Raw genomic sequence first — 22,367 nt, 5'->3', positions numbered from 1 at the left:
GCTCCCCTGAGCCAGACGCCCACCCTCTCTGGGCTGTGGACGGCGAGTGGGGATCGATGAGGTTCCTGGGAGCCCTCTCGCCTGCCCCAGGCCCCCCATCGGTGCCCAGCGTGGGGGCCCAGCCTGTCTCGGTTGCAAACAGAATGATGTGGGAAAGGTTTGCTGAGCCCTAAGTCACCGGGACGGGGGGCTTGGAGGAGGAGGGCAACTCTGCAGCTCTCGCTGGTGTGTGTGTGTGTGTGTGTTCGGGGGGCGGGTGTCGAAAGTCAGTCTGTGTGTTTTCTTGTCCAGATGGGAGCCGGAGAGAGACTAGCACCCCCAGGCACTAAAATCGGAAATCTGAGGATGTCAGGTTGGGTCAAAGATTTATCTAACTAGAGCGAAGTTCCAAAACTCTCCTTGTGTTTTCTGTTGTTTTGGCTTCTAGTCTGAGCGATAAGATTGAAATATTTTCATCAGATACTAAAGTAGAAATTAAAAAATGACTCAGAATGTGGCGGCATATGATAGGGCAATTTTTGATTTTTTTAATTAAAAAAAATATTTTATTTATTTATTTTTAGAGAGAGGGTTACGGGGCCACCACTGAAGCCTCTTCACAGCCGTGCCCTGCGCGTTTCTGTTGCAGACGAGGCTGGGTCCCTGAGTCTCTGCGCATGGAGCTCACTGGTGACCATTTTAAATGCTCTAGAATCAGAGGGTTTCTGGTGAGAAACACGAAGCTTTTGGTGTAAGCGTGTTCACTCTGGGAACTGACGGAAGTTCCCAGGCCACTGCCCAGGGCCTGCTGGACGCCCTGGCAGGGCCCGGTGGACGGGGGCCCTTTCTGTCCGGCCCACGTGGCTGGCTCTCACCCTCTCAGTGTGGGGGCTGCTGTGGCGGTGACGGAGCGTCACCACAGCAGGCTTGGCACGGCAGCTTCCTCCCTGAGCCTGAGGCCGGCTCCCTGAAAGGCTGCCGGGTGCTGGGTGGCACCTTCCCCTTTCACGCTGGCAGACGCTCGTGCCGGGGGTCCGTGCTCACCGCCTGCGCCTGTGTTCCAGCGACCCGGTCATGCTGGCGATGCTCTGCACCGCACTGGCTCGGGGCCTGATGATCAGCTGGATCCCAGCCCAGACGCCAGAAAAATCCAGAAAGCTCCTGCGACCAAGCCTGTCTCACGTGCCCCTGGACTCGGGAGCCAGCTCCGAAGTCAGAACTGCCATGGAGGTACAGCCCGTGGGCGTGCGGGTGGCCCTCACCTCAGTCAGGCCACGGGGTGACGATGGGGGCCATGGGGGTGAAACTGGTGGCCGGTCCAAGCCCCGGGAAGTGGGCACTGGGCGAGGAGGGGAGCATGCATTTCTCTGAAAGCGGGGGCGCAGTGTGGGGGCGGATGTCTCGCCGGCTAGCCCGTCCTGTGCAGGCTGCTCTGGGCAGAGGGAGGGCAGACCAACGCCAGTGCACAAGCCACGAACACGCACAGATCACGTGAGCGTGTGGCAGCTTTTGTCCATGAAATGCACTTCCCAGCCAACGTCCCTAAAAACGGGGAGAAGTCACAGTTGTGGGCTTTGAAAAGCACTTGATCATCTGCCCCCCATTTCCAGTTCAGAAGAGTCAGTAAACATGGAAGAAAGCAAGTTCCCTCACGAGTTAGGGTAGGGGGTCCCCACACTCTGGGCCTGTTAGGGAGCTCATCCTGAAACCATCCCAGCACCCTGGTCCGTGGAAGAGTTGTCTTCCATGAGACCGGTCCCTGGTGCCCGAGAGGTTGGGGACCGCCAAGTTCAGGGAACCGGCCAGAACCCGCAGCTGACCTGTGTGGTGAGGAGGTCAGGAGGCCCCACTGCCCCTGCTGGGGACCCGGCGGGCGCCCTCAGGGAGAAAGCGCGGGGGAGCTGCTGTGCTGCTGGCTGGGTGTGCGCGAGGGCTGGGGGCGGGAGGGCGAGCCGCATGCGGCGACCTCAGCCACCTCTGCGCCCAGCCTGTGCCAGGGCGGGGCCCGGCTTGGCGTGCGTTTACGCCGCCACTTCGGTCTGGACCCAGAGCCAGAGCCACTACGGTTCACGAGTCGGGTCTTGGCTCAGGTTTCCCCGTTCGGAATCTGGCCTCGTGAGCACGGACGCCTCCGTTGCAGGTCTGCGAGTTTGCCCTGAGCCTGACCGACGGGACGGCGCCTGAGGAGGCCCTGCCCACCGACGCCCGGCAGCAGCTCCTCGCCACGTGGGTGAAGGCCAAGCAGTTGCTGCAGCAGCAGATGGGGCCGAGGCTGGGCGTGGGGCAGCAGGTGCGGCTGCGGGCCCCGCCTCGCCCCGTCCCCTGCCCCGCTCGGCCTGCTCGGCTGGGGGCCGTGCCCAGTGGGGCTGTGCCTGCTTCTGCACGGGGTGCTTCCCTCCACAGAGGTCGCTGCGCCTGGCCCCCCGCCTGCCCAGGCCGCGGTGTCCCCCCTCCTCCAGCCCACCGGCCGCTCTTCTAAATGTGCTCCGTGCTGCTGGGTCTCTGGGGTGCTGTCGGCCCTTGGTGACACTCACTGTGGCCTTATTTGCAGGTGCACTTAGGCCGGAGGGGGGCCCCTCTTTGGCAGGGTGCCAGGGAACCCTGAGCTGGAGGAGCAAGCGGGGACCCAGAGGGGAGAGGAGGGGACTGTGTGGCCACGGAGGGAGGCCACCAGGAGACTCCCATGGGCACTGGCCAGAGCCAGGACGTGCCGGGACAGGTGGAAAGGGAGACTGAGAGGCAGTGCGGTCAGGGGTGTGAGCAGCCAGGACTGAGGACCGAGCGGTGGAGGCCCATTGCCGCTGTGCTGGCCGCCGGCCCCTCACCTGCAGCCGGGCCAGCCCTGTCATCTGACCTCTCCGCTCCGCCTCCTGCCTCTTGATGGCGTGAGGTCACTTGGAGACAGACTTTCATTCAGGCAGCCCCGATTGCTGCCATGGAGCTGGTATTCACAGGCTTAAAGTCCCAGGTGTCCTGGGCCCTCCCCGGACCCTTGGGCTCACTGGTACTCTGTGCTTCCTTCCCGCCAGGGCACCAACGAGGATGTCAACTCCGTGACCAGAGTCCTTGTCGCCCTGGAGATGTACTCCTGCAACGGGCTGGGCCTCATGGACTTCACCGTGCCCCCCCTGGCCCAGGTAAGGGGTCCCAGGTATCCTGATTGCATGCTGGGGGCCGTGCACAGACAGAGCCCCCAGCCCGACACCACTGTTCCAGTCCTGCTGCGAGAGGCAGAGCCGGGCCAGACGGCCCTGCCCTGGACGGCCTTCGCCACACCTCCCGGCTCCTCAGGGCTCCTGCGCTTGGTTTCAGGTGGCAGCGTCCGCTGACCTTCCTCGGTGGCCCCATGCAGGGCAGGGGTGTCTTGGGGGCGTCAAGGCAGGGTGGACTCCAGGGCACCTGTCCCCCAACAGCTAACCCTGAGCTGAGCTGAGGCCCGGGTTGCTGACCGGTGACTCGGTGACGCAGCCTCCGAGGTGTCCCCTGGGGGGATGGTCCTTCACCGTCCAGGTCCGCCTGAGTAACGTGGCCCGACGCTCCGCCGCGAGGTTCAGGCTTTAGCAAATGCAGGGCTCAGGGCCGCCACTGCGTCTGCGCAGCTCGTGAAGATGGCCTCCGAGTGCAGCTGGGCGGACGCCCTGGTGGAGCTGCAGACACTGACCCGCCTGAGCCACTTCGCCTACGCCGCCCGCGACCACGCCGCAGCCATGGAGTGCTCGCAGAAGGCCATCCAGATGGGCGTCAGGCACTTGAGGGACTTCAGTCCGTAAGTAGCCTCCCGGCTCCTGGCTCTGCTGCCCGAGGGCGTGGCGGCCTCCCTGTCCCCCTCAGCACCAGCAGGGCCACGGACAGGCTCGCAGGGGCCTGCGTGGCGACGGCGGTGGCTCGTGGAGAGGTGACCGTGAGGGGGCAGCAGCCCCTCGCTGGTGCCCGATCACCTTGGTGCTTCCCCAGCGACCCCACCCGCATAATGTGCCTGCCGGCCCCCCTCAGCCAGCCGCGCCCTGGGGATGGCGCCCAGCATAGCCTCCTGAGCAGCGAGCGCGGTGACCCAGAGGCGGGAAGCCCTGTCTGACAGACACACGGCTTTGCTCTCCATGACCGAGGTGGCAGCGAGGCCCCCTAAACACGTGACAGCACAACTGAAGGGCAGTTTCAGGGAAAGGAAATGTCCTCTTCCCGCCTGTCGGCCCGAGGGCTGCCGGCTGCTCGCTCCCCACAGGCCCCGGGCTCGGGACAGCCAGGGCGGCGCGGGCACGTCACCTTTCTGGTCGTTCGCTCCCGGCTCACAGGTCCTGTTCAGCTGATGAGCAGTCACTGTACTGAGTCTGTGTTTGAAGGTGAGGCTTTTAAAAATGTGCTGCGATGTAAACACTTCTGTAGTTCTCATTGTTTTCCTGGGGAGTCCTGCCAACGTTCAGCTTGCTCCCTGAATCTACTTCCTGAAGCTGAAATCGTTGCTCATGTGACCAGGGCCTCAGACGTGCTCGGGGCACAAGCTGGGGCCCCCCGAGGGTTCTTCAGGCGTCGCCTGCCTTCTGCCTCGAATTGGCTGCTCCCACACTGCAGGGGGCACACTGAGGCGGGGCCACGCCACCCGGATGCGGGTGGCAGAGCTGGGGTGGGAGCCAGTGCGTGTCTGGAGCAAACCGGTCCATAGAAGAGAAGACCACTCAGCGGACCCCACGCAATGCATTCAGACCGCTACTCTCAATTCAGAAGGACAAATGGACGTGCAGGTAGGGAACTGCGACAAAGAAGTGGAAACTGTCATAAAGAACTAAGTGGAAATCCTAGAACTGAAAAATGCAACAGCCGTCATGGAAATGACGACGTGGGTCAGCAGGCTTTGACGTGGACGCCTGGGGACGGGCACCTAAAGCTCTGGGAACGGCGGCGGGAGAGGGAGGCAGACACACACACGCTTGAACACGGAGCGGCTGAGTTAAACATGACCCGTGGCCCGGCGTTCTCAGGGAAGGACAAGCAGGAGCAGCCCCGAGGAAGCCGCTGTCCTCGTTGCGGTGAGCTGGCTGAGGACCGAGCGCGGGCGAGAACCTGGACGGGGAGGACGCGTTTAACGGTAGAAACAAGGACAGGGCTGCTGGTGTCCTGAGAGAAACAACGCAGAAGGAAAAGCTTGTCAATCTGGAGTCCTCTTCCCACCAAAAACAGCCTCCAGCAATGCAGGCAAATGCAAGACCTGCCAAGACAAAGTGGCGCTGAGCGTCCCCTTCCGTGAGACCACAGAGCAGGACGTGCCGGAGGAGGTGACGCGGGGACACGCGGCGCCAGCGGGGGGAGGGCGTCCACGTGAAAGGGCTTCCCCTCAGCGCTGCAGTGCTTGAAACAACAGTAGCCTGTTTACAACAAAAAGGCAGGTGTTGTGGGTCATGAGCCGAAGCAGCATGTCACCGTGGCGTGAAGTAATTCATCGAAGGCGGCCGTGATGTGTTAAGGGCACAGGCCACAATCCCTAAAGCAATACTAGAAGCACTGAGATGAGAAGGTAGAGCTAAAACCCCAGTAACGGAGGTCAAGTGGGGGACTGAAAAGTGCCCAGGAAGGGAGTGAGGGGCTTATGGGACAAGAGGGAGGCGAGTGGTGAAGCCATGTCAACACACGTGTCCAGTGTGCATGGGGCCACGCTCCAGTCACAAAGCACTGAACATAAAACCAAGCCCAGCCAGACACTGATGCTGCTTTAAGAGACAAATGCAAACACACGCGTGGAGAGAGAAGGGTTGCACTCTGCAAGCATGCGGGGCTGGGGTGGTGATGTCACAGACGTGTTGTCCGAGGGACAGAGGCACTTTGCGGTGACAGCGGGCTAGAGCAGCAAGAAGCCAGGCATCCCTTAAGAGCAGCGCTTCAACATTCCAGAAGCACGAATTACATGCATGTGCAGCGGTGGCCGTGGGTTTCGGCCTTCCTCTCTTAGTAACTGGAAGAACAAGGTTAGCACAGAGACTCTGCAAGTTCAAGGTCACGGTGTCTAGGGGCGGGGCCACACCGCGCCCTGGGAAAGGGGCCTCGGTGTCAGCTGCCAATTGGGAAGCCGGCCATGCGGGCAGGCTGCAGGCCTTGGGGCTCCTGCCGGCTCCTGCAGGCAGCCCCCTGGCTCGGGGCCCAGGCCCGGGCAGGGCAGGTGCCCCGGCGTCAGCTTGTTTCTCACAGAAGGGGTCAGTGCCCCCTGAGCTGGGCTGCAGGCACGCGCTCTGTCCAGCGCTGGACGGGGTGACGCCTCAGTGTGTGCGCTGCCCGGTGTGTGCCTGCCTCAGCCAGACTGGCCGCGCCGGCCGGTGTCTCGGCGGCAGGGATCGCGTGCTGTCCTCGACGCTGCGCCGAGTGGCAGCTGCCCGGGCTGAGCCCTGGCGTGTGCCGGGGCCGTGGGGGCGCTCAGGCTGCTCACCGGGTGCTGTGCACGGCACCCAGCAAATAGCCATTTCAGGCATCAGTCGGCGCTGGCATGCGCCCCCCCACCCAGCGCGCCCGTGCCTTTCCCTCCCCCTCTGTGTCCCCACAGGAGGCTTAAACTCTAAGGGTCCCCACAAGACGACGACCAGGGGAGCCGCGGGCAGCTCCCGGCGCCCCTCTGTCTTAGCCCTTCCTCGTTGCACTGTCCTCAGGGAATGTGCTCCCGACATGAAAAGAGAGGATTAAAAATATGTACCAGAGGCCGCCGCCTTGTGGTCTGTGGGTTGACTGCACTCGGCCAGTGACCGCTGCCTTGGGGACTTCCAGGAGGCTGCACTGGGCGTCCCGGGCTCACCCCCCTTCCCGTGCCCTGCCCCCCTGCTGTGCTGAGGGCAGCTCTGCCTGCAGGGTCCGGGCGCAGCTGGCCGCCGAGGCGCTGAGCACCGCCGCCTGCATCCAGGGCAGGAGCATCGTGGAGAACCTGAAGGGGTGGAAGCAGCTGCGCCTGGCGGCCGCCAAGGCCTTCACAGAGAGCGTGAGGTGCGCCGTGGCCCCAGGGCTGCCCGTGTCGCATGTGTCTGTGTCTGGGCGCGTTCTGTGTGTGGCAGACACGGCATCGGTGGGGCCTCGCCCCCTCAGATGCCCCGGGGCAGGAGTGGGGGGCCCGGGCGGGAGGCCCAGGTGGGGGCGCTTCACAGCGGGATGCCTGGGCACCCACCCCAGAGGGGGACACCTGGCCTGGCCCCACCCTTGGAGGGTTGGGAAGCTCAGGTGTCTGGGTGTCTACAGCTCGCTGGTCGGGATTCCCTCAGGTTTGGGGGCATCGCACAGAGCAGCTCCCTGGTGATGCTGGCCGCGCGACACTATTGGAACACGCAGCTCCCGCTCCTGTCCTCCGCGGCCAACAGGAGGAAAGCCAAGAGCAGCATTCAGAGGATCATCAGCGTCATCAACAAGATGGAGGCCAAAAAGCAGGTGCCCCAGGGCCGCTTCCTGATCCCACGGCTGCCCCTCGGGTTCTTCTTGGGCCGGCGAGGTTCCTGGGGAGAGACTGACCCCTTGGAACTGCTCAAACAAGGGATGGAGACGGTGGCCTTCTGGGGGGGGGGGGGCAGCTCCTGGCTCAGCTCAGTGCCTAGCTCTGACCTCCCTGCCCCCTGCCCTTCTCTCCTCGCCCTCCCCTCCGAGGGAACCCTGACCCCTCCCTGGAAGGCTCCAGAAGGAAAGGAGAGGGGAGGGTGGGGCCAGGACTCCAGCATCAGCTCAGGAAAACCACACCAGGGCTGGGCCGGCCTCTCCTGGCTGATACCCTCCCCACCCCCACCCTCTCACCTGCATCTTGGTGGGGGGACTGTCCCTAACCCTAACCCTTACCTCCCTGAGCACAGTGGTCCCCCATTTCCTCCACGTCGGGTCGGGGTCAGCGTCGCCCTCCTGGTAAGGGCTGGGCAGTGCCCATGGCATGCGGACCCTCGCCGTCTGCTCCGTGGGGGAGCACACTGTGCCGTGAACATGGGCGTGAGTCCAGTCCCTGCTGTCGGTTCTCCAGGGTCCGTGCCTAGGAAGGAACCGCTGGTCCCGTGAGGGTTCCGTGTTTCACCTTTGCAGGAACTGCGGCTGCGCCTACGGCGGCCGCCCCGTTTTCCGTTCCTGCTGGCAGCGCACAGGGTGGCACCTTCCCCGCATCCTAGTCAACACCTGCTATTTCCCCTTTTTAAAAGCGTAGCCGTTCCATTCGGCGGGAAGTGGTATCTCGTCGCGGTTCTGGCGTTCACGTCCTCAGAGACTGCGCTGCTGAGCACCTCTCACGCGCTTACGTCCTTTCCTCGTCCTGGAGCTCTGGCCAGCACGCGCACAACGCTGACCAGCAGCGGCGAGACCAGGCGTCCCACCTTGTTCTCGACCTCAGAGGGGACGCTTCCGTCTTTCACCACGAGCGGGGTGTTTGCTGGGGTTTGTTGTACATGCTCTTCCTTGGGCTGGGGACGTCCCCTGCTAGTCCGTATTTTCCGAGAGGGTTTTGGGGGAAAGGTTGGTTTTGCCAGATGCCTCTTCTCCACCCGCTGAGATGATCTGTGGTTTTCCCTTCGTTCCGTTGCTGTGAGCCTCGCATGGACGCTTTGCTTACGTTAAACGCCTGTCGTCCGGGCTCATCCCACGTGGTCGTGGTGCGTGACATCTTCATTATGCTGTCGGGTTTGACTTGCTGATATTTTATTGAGGATTTTTGCATCTATATTTGTAAAGAATATTCGTTTATAATTTTCTTGTGATGTCTTTACCTGGATTTGCTAACAGAATAATTCTAGTCTCATAGAATGAGTCAGAAAGTGCCTCTTCCTTTTCAATCTTTTCAAGAGTTGAGGAGGATTACTGTCAAGTATTTAAATGTTTGGTAGAATCCACCTTTCAAGCCGTTAGATCAAGAACTTTTCTTTCCTTTATCGGCAGGCTTCTGATTACGGACTCCGTCCAGACTCGTTAGAAGTTTGCTGAGATTTTCTATTTCTTCTTCAGGCAGCTTAGGCGATTTACGTGTTTTCCAGGATTATTTCCGCTTCTTCTAGGGGAGTTGATTTGTTGGCACAGAGTTGGTCATAGGGTTCTCTTACGATCCTTTTGTCCCTCTGGGTTTGGCTGCAATGTTCCCACTTTCATTTCTGGTTTTAGTTGTTTGTGTCTTTTCCTTGTTTCCTTGTCAATCTAGCTACAGGTTTGTCAATTTCGTTGATTTCTTTAAAGAGCCAACTGGATTCCCTTCTTTCTGCTGGTGGGGGTTACTCAGGGTGTCAGACCCGCACAGGCAGGCACAGGGGCGCCGTCCCGCTGAGCTCTGCCCCCTGCACCCCTGCCCTTTCCTCATGCGCTTGGTTCCCTGGGTTAAAGTGACGGACGTCACTTGGCCCTCCTGTCATCGAAGAAGCCAAGGAGAGTGGGTGGCTGGCTTGTGCTGGACAGCCTTTTCTTTTTTAAAAAAGAGATTTTATTTATTTATTTTTAGAGACAAGGGAAGGGAGGGAGAAAGAGAGGGAGAGAAACATCCATGTGTGGTTGTCTCTCCTGTGCTTCCAAATGGGGACCCGGCCCGCCACCCAGGCAGGTGCCCTGACCGGGGATCAAGCCGGCGACCCTTTGGTTTGCAGGCTGGTGCTCAGTCCACGGAGCCTCGCCAGCCAGGGCAGGACAGCCTTTTCTTACGAATGAAACGTGACTTAGTATTTTAGAAATTTAGCTGCAAATTCTAATTAGACACTGAGCCAAACGAAACACAAAGTGGTGGAAGAATACACCACAGCTTTCAAGTCCACGTCTTGTCTGTTTCTACTTCAGGAAAAAGGCAACGTGCAGCTCCTGCACCAGTGGCCGACTGCGGACTTCCAGGGCGGGGGCACCTCGGAAGGCTGTTTCGCCCCAGGTGTGTAGATGTGGGAAGGGAGGGCGCTCTGCTCCTGTCCCTGCTCCCTTGGTGAGCCCGGCGGGACCACAGCAATATCCCCAGGGGACGGCTGCTCAGCCTCCAGACGGTGACGCGCACTGCGAGTGCTTTCTGTGGGACCTTGTGAGGTCCCGACTGTGTGCAAGGAGCCAAGGCCTGGCGGTCCCCTGTCCAGGGCCGCGTGGGCACTCCCAGGCCTCCCAGCTGCCCTGTAGGGTGGCCCCTGGGTTATTCTGATGGGTGAATCGTATTCTACTTCCATAAGAATGTGGAGACACGCTCCCCCAAAATACTGTTTTTAGAATAATGAAAACCATGTTTTAGAATCCATGTTTAAAGAAAAAAGGATGATTATCTGCTAGAAATTCACCACCCCTGTTAATGTAAGAGTCCCAGTGTGTGCTCGGGGTGTGAACGCCGGGGATAGAGCTGCAGCCCCTCCGGAGGACTCACAGTCTCGCTTAGAGACAGAAACGTGACTCACAGTGAACAAAGTGTGGCCACACGCAGTCCAACCCTAAGCTGGGGACTGACCGCCAATAGGTAAACTGCCGGCGTGGCTGCAGAGGGGAGTGGATGGCAGCCGCCAGGGAGGCCGCGGGCATCTGGTCACGGAGGCTCTGTGGCGGGCGGAGAGCCAGCCGCGCGACTCACGTGGCACCCGTGGGGCAGCGCAGAAGTCACGTCCACACTGCTCCGTGCACTGAAAAACATTGCCTAAGTTAGATGGGTCGTAGTCTTAAAGTTCAGATTCTAGGAAAAAGTCAGAAAGTCAGAAAGCGGAGGTTTTGTGGGAAGATTATTTCCTAAACGTTAACAGGGTCAAAGTGGCAATTTCAGACCCGTGAAAGGTTAAATAGTGAGAATGTGGGAAATGCCCCGACGGGGACGTGAGCTCGGGCAGATGCGCCTTGGAGGCGGCAGCTGAGTCACGAGCTTCCCGGCCCCGTCCAGGGCCACACCGGCCGGCGGAGTCAGCTCTCTCGCTCCCCCCGCCTGCGGCTCCAGCGCTGCCCTGGTGTCCCGGGGAGGGCGGCGGAGGCCCCTGTCCCAGCACAGCCCCACGCCCTGTCCCTGCAGAGACCGAGGATGACCTGTCTCTGCGCACCGCGCTCTACGGGCTGCTGTTCCACTGCCACGCCGACCTGGATGACTGGGCGGGCGGCCTGAAGGTGCTGGATGAGGCGGTGCAGCTGCTGCCGCGGACGGCGCACCGCCTGTGAGTGCGCACAGGGCCCCCGGGTCTGCTCGGAGCTCCCGTCTGGGCCGCTCCGCCGTCCGCTTTTTGGGGACTTTCCCCACGGAGAATCCATGGCAAAGGAGGGTGGGGATTAACAACACACACACACACACACACACACACACACACGAAAACCCAAGTAACTCAGGTTCCACTCTGCTGTATCATTGTAAGGAGGAAAACAGACAAGTCAGTTTTGGGTGAATTATACAAATTTAAGGTTTGTCATTGATGCCAGATTTCAGCTGCCTTTTGCATCTCTTCAGCTTGATTTTCAAGCACATGGTCCTGGTGAAGGCCAGGCTGGGCCAGAATTTCACGATGGAGATGCAGAAGTTCAAGGACGAGAGCGAGGACTACTTGGCCCGCATGTGGCACCGCCTGGCCTTGAACTCGAACAGCGTCCAAGGGGAGCTGACCTGCTATCAGAACGCCATCCAGGCCTTGCAGGTACACCCGGGTCGGTCACAGAGGTGACCCCTGGTTGGGGGTGGGGGTCGGCGTCTCTTCACTTACTTGTCAAGGGCAGCAGAGGGCGCCCTTCCAGCAGGAGGGGCCCGACGTGGGTGTGTGGGAGCCTGTGCCCAGGCCTCTGCGTGGGGTGACGGAGGTGGGGGCGGTGCAGCCTCTGGGATTTGGGGTCTGAGGACCATGCTCCCCGCAAGAAGCCAAGACAGATTCCTCTGGATGCACTGGGGGTGGGGGTGGGGGAGTTGAGGCGAGAGCATGTGGGACTTGGCTCAGGACGAAGAAGGCCCTGGGTGGTAGGGCAAAAGGCATCCCAAAGACAGGCACCGCCCGGGGCCGCAAGGTCCTCTGCTCAGCAGAGGCTTCTCCCGTGGGAGCAGATGCTGCGTCCGGTGCCAGGAGCCCCGCGGGCCCGGACTGGGACCAGGCAGGACACTGAGAATCCACACACAGCCTCTGCCATTACTTCTCTTTTTTTCTAAAGTATATTTATTGCTCGTGCTGTTACAGTCGTCCCAATTTCTTTCCCCTTTGCTCCCCTCTGCCCAGCACCCCCGTTCCCATCAGCACCCTCCCCCTACTTAGTCCGTGTCCATGGGCCATACATATAAGTTCTGTGGCTTCACCCTTCCCTATATTATTCTTAACTCCCCCTGTGTATTTTATACCTAACAATTATGCTTCTCAGTCTCTGCACCATTTCCCCATTTCTCCCCTGGCCCCTCCCAGCTGATAACCCTCCAAATGATCCCCATACCTATGATTCTCTTCCTGTTCTGGTTTGCTTAGTTGGGTTTTGTTTTTATTTTTTAGATTTAATTGTTGATAGTTGTGAGTTTGTTATTTTAGTGTTCATAGTTTTGTTCTTCTTTTTCTTAAGTAAGTCCCTTAGACATTTCATATAGTAATGGCTTGGTGATGATGAACTCCTTTAGCTTTACCTTGTCTGGGAAGCACTTCATCTGCCCTTCCATCCCAAATGATAGCTTCGCTGGATAGAGTGATCTTGGTTATAGGTTCTTACTTTTCATCACATTGAATACTTCTCGCCAGTCCCTTCTTGCCTGCAAAGTGTCTTTTGAGAAATCAGCTGATAGTCTTATAGGCACCCCTTTTTTAGGTAACTCTCTGTTTTTCTCTTGCTACTTTTAAGGTTCTCTTTTTATCTTAAACCTTTGGCATTTTAATTATGATGTGTCTTGGTGTGGTCCTCCTTGGGTCCAACTTATTTGGGATTCTCTGTGCTTCCTGGACTTGTATGTCTATTTCCTTCACCAAATCAGGGAATTTTTCCTTCATTATTTTTTCACATAAGCTTTCAATTTCTTGCTCTTCCTCTTCTTCTGGCACCCCTATGGTTCGGATGTTGGTACATTTAAAGTTGTCCCAGAGGTTCCTAAGCCTCTCCTCATTTTTTTCAGTTCTTGTTTCCTCATTCTGTACTGGTTGACTGTTTTTTTCTTCCTTATGTTCCAAATCATTGATTTGAATCCCGGTTTCCTTCCCTTCACCATTGGTTTTATGTGGATTTTCCTTCATTTCATTTAGCATAGCCTTCATTTCTTCCCTTATGCGTTTGCTGTACTCAAGCATATCTGTCAAGCCTGTGAGCATCTTTATCACCAGTGTTTTGAACTCTGCATCTGTTAGGTTGGCTATCTCCTCGTCGCTTAGTTCTTCCACTGGAACCTTGACCCATCCCCTCTTTTGGGCCTTATTTCTCTGTCTCCTCATCTTGACAGGCTCCTGTGTTTGTTTGCCTCTGCATCCCAGGTAGGGCTGTCACACCTGTTACGTTGTAAGGGGTGGAGCCTTAGGGATTCGTCAGCACAGGGTAACCCGTTTCACCATGTTATGGTGCTGTATGTGGGGGGGGGGGTGTCTGAGAGGAACAATGCCGCTTGCTCAGCACTCACCCCTTTTCCAGGCACTTCTCCCAGTTCCTGTATGGGACTGGAGCCCCTCTAGCTGCTGCCCTGGCCATTGTTCCCAGAGTGGGTGGGTCTGTGGCCATTCTAGGACTGTGGGGCCCTTTAAACAAGCGGACTCTGCTGAGAGACCGGCAGTTTCTGCCTCCGCCCCAACCCCCACTGGTTTGCACAGTCAGAAGCAATGAGGCTTGATTTTTCCTGGCTCTGGAACTGTGAGCTGTGTTGTCTGGTCTGGTGCTGGGAGTGCTCCCCAGGTGTCCCTCCTGACTTTTTTTAATGCCTGACTATGCTTTCTGCCAGCCTGCCACTGCCACATTGCGTCTTCTCCGCCCCGGCCCCGCCCCTCCTGCCTGTCTGGATGAGTATTTCTTCTTTATATCTTTGCTTGTTGGACCTCCATGCAGCTTTATTTTCTGGAACTTCTGGTTGTGTCTAGTTTTGAGGTGGTTGTGTTCCTTCTTAGTTGTGGAGGGAGACGCAGCGTGTCTACCTGTGCCTCCATCTTGGCCGGAAGTCCCTCTGCCATTTCTGTGTGGTTCCTGCCTCATGGTCAGTGCAGAGGCCTGGGTCCCCCTGCTTCTGGAGCCAGAGACCAAGTTCTCCCTTGTGGATGGCTTGCCAGACTCTCTGGGACTAGGGAGTGTGGCCCCACCTCCGCCAGAGAGAGCAGCAGTGTTCCCTTGGGAGAAGGGCAGTCCGCCTGGGGGTCTGCAAAGGCTCTGTCCCTGCCGACCCTACGTCTCTGTCTTACGTTGCTTCTCGTTCCCCAGGGGCACAGGCTGTGTTTTAGGCCTCAGAGTTATACAGTGTCACTGCCCCCAAACACCCAGGGCCCTGACCACTGAACCCCCCCAACCCGCAGCGGCGGTGTGGCCGGTCTGCCCTCTCTCTGTGGGTTTGTGCAGTCAGCTGAGATGTGTCCTTGGTGAGCGGCTCCTTTCACTGAGCACAGGCCCAGGGTTCATGGGGTTGTGGCCTGTGTCAGCTCTGTCCCTTCATGGCCGAGTGACACCCACCCTGCAGATGGACATTCTGCGGATGGGCTCTGGTGCTGCTTCCATTTTTAGCTGCCGTGGACATTCGTCACCGTCACGTGCTGCCTACCCTTGGCATCGTTCGGTGGCTTTGTCGTGGTGCGCACGTGACGGGCCCTTACGCACACCTGGGGGTGTAGCCCTGCCTCCCCGGGGCTTCCAGGCGGGAAGCCCGCCCATAAATCCAGAGACAGCGATGCCATGGAAGGACATGGTGCCCAGGGCGGGGTGCGTGGCAGTGACAGCAAACTATCCTCAGTAGTAGACAGAGCGCGGTCTAAATCCCGATGGAAAGCGTGGTGAACGCACACCCCTGTGACACGGCCGCTAGTCCCCAGCATCCAGTGTCAGAATTGTAGGGGCTGCACTTCACACCACGGGCGGCGTCAGCACACACACGCGAGGGATACGCTGTGCTGACGCCGCCGCACTGCCACAGCCGTGGCATCTCCTCAGCTTCATCGTCGTCCCATGGAGGCACTGTCGCAGGTGCAGTCTGTCACGGGCCCAACGCTGCCACGCGGCTGTGCCTGGACAAGTTTCTGCACAGATGCGTGTTCCCGGGTGCAGCTGCGGGGTCACGGGGTGGCTCTGTGCTGACGCGGAGGAGTGGCCGGGCTGCTCCCGCGGCTGCGGCGGCGGCGGCGTTCCCGCCGTCAGTGTGCAGGGACCCGACCTGTCGCAGCGCGCGGCTGCTCCCCGGTGGCAGCGGCCGTCCTGGCGGCTGCTCTGGCGTTTCGCTGTGCTCGGCGGCCACCTGTCACTCCGACTGTGTTCCCTTTTGGGTGCGGCTCTGTCCCTTATTGCGGGTTCGTCATGTGTCTGGACACAGGTCCCTGTCACACACACCTGCTGACATTTTCTCTCGTTCTGTGGGTGTCCACTCCCCACTTTCTCTTTCTTGCTGAGGCCAGTTGCAGCTCATCTGTTTCTTCTCTGCAGCCTCTGCTTGTGGGGCTGCCGCCGGGGCCCCTGCGGTGGAGTCCAGGCCACAGCGGGTCAGTGCGGTGCTGCCCTGAGCGGCCACAGTCCCCGCTTGGCCACGGAGCCCTCAGCACATGGGCGCCTGCGTCCCATGGCGGCCGCTGTGACGGGGGTCAGTCTCTCCAGACCCCGGGCAAGGCTCTCCGTGGCCGCCCTTGCCGTCTCTTGTCAAAGCCACCACTGCGACAGGCATCTGTGGAAGCCAGGTCCCCACCGCATGGGGTCACTCCTACTGCGCCGGTCCCCACCCTGTGACCTCACCCAGTGTCCTGGGCTAATGGCCACCTCTGCACTGATCCGCCTCACAGCTGTGACCTCGCCGGTCCCCACCCTTCCTTCCATCCCACCTGCGTCACCCAGCACTCTCCAGTCATGTCCCCTCCTCCGCAGCTCCTCCTTCCCCCCCTCCCCTCCTCCACCTGTGAGCTGTGGGTGAGGGTGGGGGTGGGGCCGGGCAAGGGAAGGCCAGGAGCCACTTGCCGGGCGGGCAGCTGCACCCTGAGACGGTGCATAGCCAGCCTTGGCCGGGCCCGAGGGCTGTGCACTGCACGGAGCTCAGCTGAGCACGGGAGCTCCCTGGAGAGCCCCAGAGGCACGTTTTCCCGTGTGCAGAGGACTTGGGGCTGCGAGAGTGGCTGCGGAGCCTGCTCCGTGGCTGGCGGGGCTTGGGGTCGGGAGGGACGGGGCTGGGCCGGCAGTGTCCACGGGGCGCGGGCGGCCTGCAGAGGCTTTGCTGAGCAGTAGTCGCCTGTGAACAGCGGCTCTTCGTCTGCACCTGGGGGTCCTGATGGGCCTAGGTGGCAAAAGGAGCCCAGGGAGGGGTCTCGTTAGGACGGACACAGGTGAGGACGAGCCCCCTTTTTTCTAGAAAGGGGAGGAAGCACCTGGCTTCCGGCAACAGGTCTCAGCATGTGGAGTGGGAAGTGCAGCGTCCTCACCGCCCCCTTCTGTTTGATCCCAAAGAAGCCGGAGAGCGAGTGGCAGAAGGTGGAGTACATCGTGGAGCTCAGCGAGTGGCTGTACCACCGGCAGTTTCCCATCGAGGACGTGGTCTTCCACCTGAGCTGGGCCGTCAGCATCCTGCTGGGCATGGAGCCCGACCCCGGCGGCCCGGAGCCCACAGGTGCGTGCAGAGGGGCCCGCAGATGCGATCTGCAGCCAGCCCAGGCCGCCTGCAGGCCGCGCAGCTGGACAGGGTGTGGGGGCCGCAGCAGTGCTGGGTTTGGGCTCCGAGATGGGGGGCGCTGGGGAGGGTGCTGGCGAGGCGGGCGGCGGCTTCACTGTCGGCACAGACTGGGTGAGGCGGAGCTCCGGGCCCCGCCTGCAGGCAGCAGCCTTTTGGAGGAAGCCCGTCACCTGCTGTGAGAGCGCGGACCTCCGCCAGGAGGGCAGAGAGCTGGCTCTGGGCTCTCAGCAGCGCCTCCTGGCGGGCCCTGCGTTTCCCAAGCTCAGAGGGCTGGTCAGGGCCGTCCTCTCCTGGCAGCTGGTCCTGCGCCCCTGCCCCCCTGCCGGCAACAAGGCCGAGGGCCTTCTTAGGACCCCAGGGCCTGGGGCAGGTGAGGAGTGGGTGCCAGGGCCCCCAGAAGCCACCTGCTAAAGGGAAATAGTGGGAGCCAGCAATCCTCCCTGCTGAGCGGCCAGGGAGGAAGTGTGGCCACCGGGCTCCCGTTCTAGGTCCTGCCTCCAGTGAGAGAACACTCATGCCTAAGGAGGGCCCCTCCTCCAGGTTCCCTGCTGTGGCCACAGAGAGGCCATGTAACCGCGGGCCCCGGCCTGGCCAGCCGACGCAGGGGCCCTGGACGGGGGCAACCCTGTCTGCGTGGACCCCTTGGTGGACGTCCAGCCCTGTCTGGGTGACATGCGGAGGGGAGGTTCCAGAGCCAGAGGCCAGTAGCCACCCTCAGCCTGGCCCCGTCTTGCAGGGGGGCACTCGCCCACACAAGCAGCCCCAGAGAGGCCGGGGTTCGCGAACGCAGGGACAGTCTCCTTGGAGAAGCTGCAGAACGTGAGGCAGCTGGAGGCGCTGGCGCGCGCCTGTATCCTGCTGGCCCTGGTAGTGTCCCCGGGGGGTGCCGACCACCAGGACTACTGCCTCCTGGCGTATGTGGCCCTGCGGCGCATCTGGCAGGTGGGCCCACGCTGCTGCCCCAGGGGGGTGGGGCGGGGGGCTCCGCTTCTCCTGGGAGCAGATGTGGCTCAGTCTTGTTGCTTCCAGAGATTCTCTAAAGACTTGAGACGTGCACGGCCTTTCCCCAGGGCAGCCGCGTGTCTCTGTCCATGTTGTCCCCACCAGCGCTGCCCCTCCCGTGGGCCCCCCCTCTGAGCCCCACACGCCTCGCTGCTGTGTGCAGCGTGGACAGTCAGCTACAGCGTGTGTCTCTGACCTGCAGCAGCCCCGCTGCTGGGCTTCCCGCATCTCCCCTGCCCCAACCCCGCACAGCTTCCTCAGCCCCTGCCCACCCCCTCTCCATAGCCCCCTTCCCGGCATCTCTTAGTGGCCTCTTGATTTGGGGACCTCCTGTGGGCAGTGCCCCTGGCCCCTTGGCCGCAGGGAGAATGGAAAGGACCCCGCCGCCCTCCAGGATTCTGGAAGACCCTTCAGGACACTCACTCCCTGCCAAGCCCTCCTCGAGGGTCAGGCTCACCCTGTGTCCCCGCCCCGGGGACGAGGCAGCCACCTTCACCGGGCCGGCCCCCTGGTGCGGCCACAGTGGGTGAATGGAGACAAGGTTGCCGCTGAGCCTTAGGGTCTCTGACCTGCCTCTCAGATCTGAGGGTCCGGGAGGAAGGTGGGGATGTGCAGCTGTTCCTAATGCTGCACATTTTTATTTCATTTTTCCAGGTTTCTTTATTAACAGCAGGAAAGTCAATTTTAGAAAGTAAAACCCTAGCAGCAGCCAGTTCGCGTTTGTTGCTGCTGAAAAAGGAGAAGGAGAAGGGCGAGGGCAAGGGCAGAGACAAGAGCAAAGACCTGAAGCAGGTAACGTGTCTCCCCGGAGGTGCGCAGCACAGTGGGGGGCGAGGGCCCCCGACGGGCCACACGGCTGGGAGTGGACACCGCTCTGCACCCTGGGCCATAGGGCCTCAGTTTCCTCTTCTGTAAAATGGGGGCAGTGATCTCCTTCTTTCTCTCTCTCATACACACACACACACCCGGGGTGCTGGGAGGGTAATGGGGGGTTGGGGGGATGTCTGGCTTCTTCCTGGAGGTTAGCCCACACCAGAGCAAGTCACCGATTGAGGCCCTGCAATGTGACCCGCAGGCACATCTAGGTCCTGGGTGTGTGGGGGCAGGAGGGGCAGCCCTGGGCTTCCCCGTCACGTGGGCCCATCCTGCACGTTGTACTTACCCTGCGCATCTGCGAGTCCTCGTGGCTCTGCGCCTGCCACCCGTCGGCCCCCTGTCCGGGGGGCACAACCCCAGGAGCTGCACCCTGGCCTGAGCCTGGACGCCTAGCGATGACGGAGCCTGGCTGTGCGGGTGGCGCAGGGTCACGGCCTGGGGACCCCAGGTGGGCTCTGGGAGCACGGGGCAGGCAGCGCACGTGCGCTCTCCCGGGAGCGATGCCCAAGCAAGGTTTGGACGGGAAGTTGGACGTGGCTCTGGGCCGGCCGGCTGCAGGCCTGGGTCGCAGGGCGGCGCGGGGCTGTCTCCCAGCTGCGTCCCGGCTGCGTCCCGGCTGCGTCCCACCTGCGCCAGCTTGCCTCCTACACCTTCACCTCCAAACGCTGCGCCCCTGCTTCACAGTCTCAAACGCCGGTTCCCAGCAAGGAGCTGGAAGAAGTTCCGGCGAGCGTGGAGGCGTGGGCTTCCTATTTCTGCCCGGAGGAGGTGACGGCCATGTTTAAACAGGACAAGAGCGACTTTACCGTTAACGCATCCAGCATCCAGAGGCCGGTGGGTTAACCGAGGGAACTGTCCCCGGCGCAGGGGCCGTCCGGTGTCGGCTCCAGACCCGCGGCTCGGCCCGCGGCCTGACTGTATCACGGCACCACCCTGACCGCTCAGTCCACTGGGAAGTGCCCCTTTTCTCCTGTTCTTGGGGGGTATTTGCATAAGATTATTTCTTCCTTAAGTGTTTGGATGAATTTCCTGGTAGGCCTTCCGGGCCTGGACCTTTCATTGGGGAAGACTTAAAGTCGTGGCTCCAGGAAGTCTAATACCTGCAGAAGCCTTCGCAGGTTCTAGGCTGGGCCGGTCTTGGTGGGTTGTGTCTTTCTTGGGTGTCTCCATCTAACGTAAATTTTAAAAACGTTGGCGGAATGTGTTCTTCACACCCTTTAAGGGTCTTGCAGTGGGTCTGCAGGGGTTCCCGTGTCCCTCCCCCCCTCTCCCCATCAGCCACCCCAGGAGCCCCAGGTCCCAGTCCCTCCAGGCCACCCAAACACCCCTGCCCTGGGGGGCATCCTGAGGGGCTGTACATCCCCAGAGCCCGAGCCTTAAGGGTGTCCTACGGGGACCCCACCTTGCACTTTGCTTTCGGGGTCCCTGCACCCACTAACGGAGTCAGCAGTACCATCCAGACTCTTGCTGCCTCTTCAGTCAGCTACCAGCTGTGACCAACGATCCCAGGCCTCGGCCTTGGCCCGGGAAGTGTCCTCAGTGTCCTCAGTGTTGGTCACTCTTCAGCGCTTTTAAGCAGATTTTTAATTTAATTAAAATTCTTTTTATTTTTTAAAGATTTTATTTATTTATTTTTAGAGACAAGGGAATGGAGGGAGAAAGAGAGGGAGAGAAACATCCATGTGTGGTTGCTGCTCATATGCCCCAAACTAGGGACCTGGCCCGCAACCCCGGTATGTGCCCTGACTGGGAATCGAACCGGCGACCCTTTGGTTTCCAGGCCAGCGATCAGTCCACTGAGCCACACCAGCCAGGACTAAGCAGGTTTTTAAAGTACTTCATCCAACGTTTCTGATTTTCCACTGAAGAATAATTATTTTTTATCAAGACCATTATAGAAGAATTAATTGCATGTAAACACAAATAAATTCTGCTTTTAATGGATTGGTAGTTTTTAGTGGAAAAAATGAAACAGAAACATGAAGTTGAGTAACTTCACAAATGCATTGCTCCTGTGAGAGTCTTTAACTGTATCTGAGTGCTGGAGAGCAGAGGTAACTGCACAGGACAGAGGAAAGCTACTAATGGGGCAGGGGAGGCGCTCATCGTTCCCTCACTCACTCGTTCACTCACTCACTCGTTCACTCACTCATTCACTCATTTACTCCCTCACTCATTCACTCATTCACTCACTCATTCACTCAGTCACTCACCCATTCACTCATTCACTCACCCATTCACTCATTCACTCACTCATTCATTCACTCATTTACTCCTTCACTCATTTACTCCTTCACTCACTCCTTCACTCCTTCACTCACTCACTCGTTCACTCACTGGTTCACTCACTCGTTCACTCACTCATTCATCACTCATTCACTCACCCATTCACTCATTCACTCACCCATTCACTCACTCATTCACTCACTCATTCACTCACCCATTCACTCACTCACTCACTCATTCACTCACTCATTCACTCACTCCTTCCCTCACTCACTCCTTCCCTCACTCCTTCACTCACTCACTCCTTCACTCACTCATTCACTCACTCATTCACTCACTCACTCATTCACTCATTCACTCACTCATTCACTCATTTACTCCCTCTCATTCACTCATTCATTCACTCACTCACTCATTCAGTCACTCACTCATTCACTCATTCATTCACTTACTCGTTTACTCATTCATTCACTTACCCGTTCACTCATTCATTCACTCACTTATTCATTTATTCATTCACTCACTCATTCACTGACTGACTGACTCACTCACTGAGGCCTGGTGAACACCCAGGCATGCTGAGCCCCATGAGCACCAAGTGCTTTGAAGAAAGACTGTGAGCTAGTGGTCTGCCTTCCTCCCCATGACCCTCCTGCGTGCTGTGTGTCTGCAGACGTACACGCTGTATTACCTGGACCAGCTGGTCACGGCCCTGAAGAAGCTGTCCCTTTATGAGCTCACAGTGCCAGTCCTGCAACTGGGGGTCCTGATTTCGGCCTGTGTGGTGGACAGCAAGAGCCTCACAGATCTTTACCACCTTCGGTCAGTGCACGTTTCTTACTTCCAGGGGAGACACATTCTTTGGAGAGCTTGTGTGGCTTTTCTGCGGGACTCAACTCCTCCTGGACTAGGCAGCAGCTTTGCGCGGGGATGGTGGTTGGTTACGTGACTCAGTGGGGGGGTCCCGTCAGAAGGTACCTCGGCCTCCCATCAGCAGGCCATGCCCCTGAAGCTAACGTAGCACTGCACACCAACTGGGCTTCGATAGGCTTTTAAAAACTCGTTTTTCATAAGACTTAAAGCAGAGCAGACCAGCAACAGGCGGCCAGGGCCTGTGAGGTTGAACGGATGTGATAGTGTTTTCCACCTGAAGTGTGACAGGGCCGCCTGCTGTTTGTCCCTAGCAATCTTGCTCAGCTGGAAAAAGTCTGGAGAAGGTCACCAAGCCAGACATCTCTTTCTGTGCTCACCAGTGTTTACCGAGTGCCCCGGGTGCCATGCGGCCCGGTGGCCTGCGGGGCCCCCTGGGACAGCCTGTGCCCCTTGTCACCCCCAGGCTCGCCCTGGTCTGTTCCGATTTGAAGCTGAAAGAAGCAGCGGCTTCCCACGAGGACGTGGTGGGGCAGGCCTACCTTGGAGACATGGAGCAGGCCAGGTGCGTTCTGCTGCCAGCGGGACTCCCGCTGCCCCTGAGCCCAGTGCGACTCAGCGCCGCGCTCAGGGCTCGTGGGGAAGGAGGAGCAACCCCGTGTGGCCTAGGGGGCCCTGCTTAGCCGTGTCCACTCCAAGCCCCAGGCCCCCTCGCTCA

At 59.6% G+C, this 22,367-nt stretch overlaps 1 protein-coding gene across 1 annotated transcript in view; it reads left to right on the top strand.

Moving 5' to 3' along the window:
* CFAP46 (cilia and flagella associated protein 46) overlaps positions 1–22,367 on the top strand; it is a 66,010-nt gene that overhangs the window by 20,151 nt on the left and 23,492 nt on the right. The window contains exons 19-33 of the mRNA XM_090278789.1: positions 1,044–1,209; positions 2,120–2,269; positions 3,009–3,116; positions 3,579–3,745; positions 6,805–6,936; positions 7,209–7,371; positions 9,727–9,811; positions 10,913–11,051; positions 11,339–11,522; positions 16,453–16,612; positions 17,412–17,617; positions 18,332–18,469; positions 19,238–19,387; positions 21,453–21,601; positions 22,116–22,214. Of these exons, the coding sequence (XP_090134915.1) occupies positions 1,044–1,209; positions 2,120–2,269; positions 3,009–3,116; positions 3,579–3,745; positions 6,805–6,936; positions 7,209–7,371; positions 9,727–9,811; positions 10,913–11,051; positions 11,339–11,522; positions 16,453–16,612; positions 17,412–17,617; positions 18,332–18,469; positions 19,238–19,387; positions 21,453–21,601; positions 22,116–22,214 (2,196 nt within the window). The remainder of the gene's footprint in view (positions 1–1,043; positions 1,210–2,119; positions 2,270–3,008; positions 3,117–3,578; positions 3,746–6,804; positions 6,937–7,208; positions 7,372–9,726; positions 9,812–10,912; positions 11,052–11,338; positions 11,523–16,452; positions 16,613–17,411; positions 17,618–18,331; positions 18,470–19,237; positions 19,388–21,452; positions 21,602–22,115; positions 22,215–22,367) is intronic.

The sequence above is a fragment of the Furipterus horrens genome, unplaced genomic scaffold (assembly GCF_987537825.1).
Source record: "Furipterus horrens unplaced genomic scaffold, mFurHor1.1.pri manual_scaffold_5, whole genome shotgun sequence".
Classification (NCBI taxonomy): domain Eukaryota; kingdom Metazoa; phylum Chordata; class Mammalia; order Chiroptera; family Furipteridae; genus Furipterus; species Furipterus horrens.
Note: the sequence above shows the minus strand (reverse complement) of the source record. Positions and strands in the feature narration are given on the sequence as shown.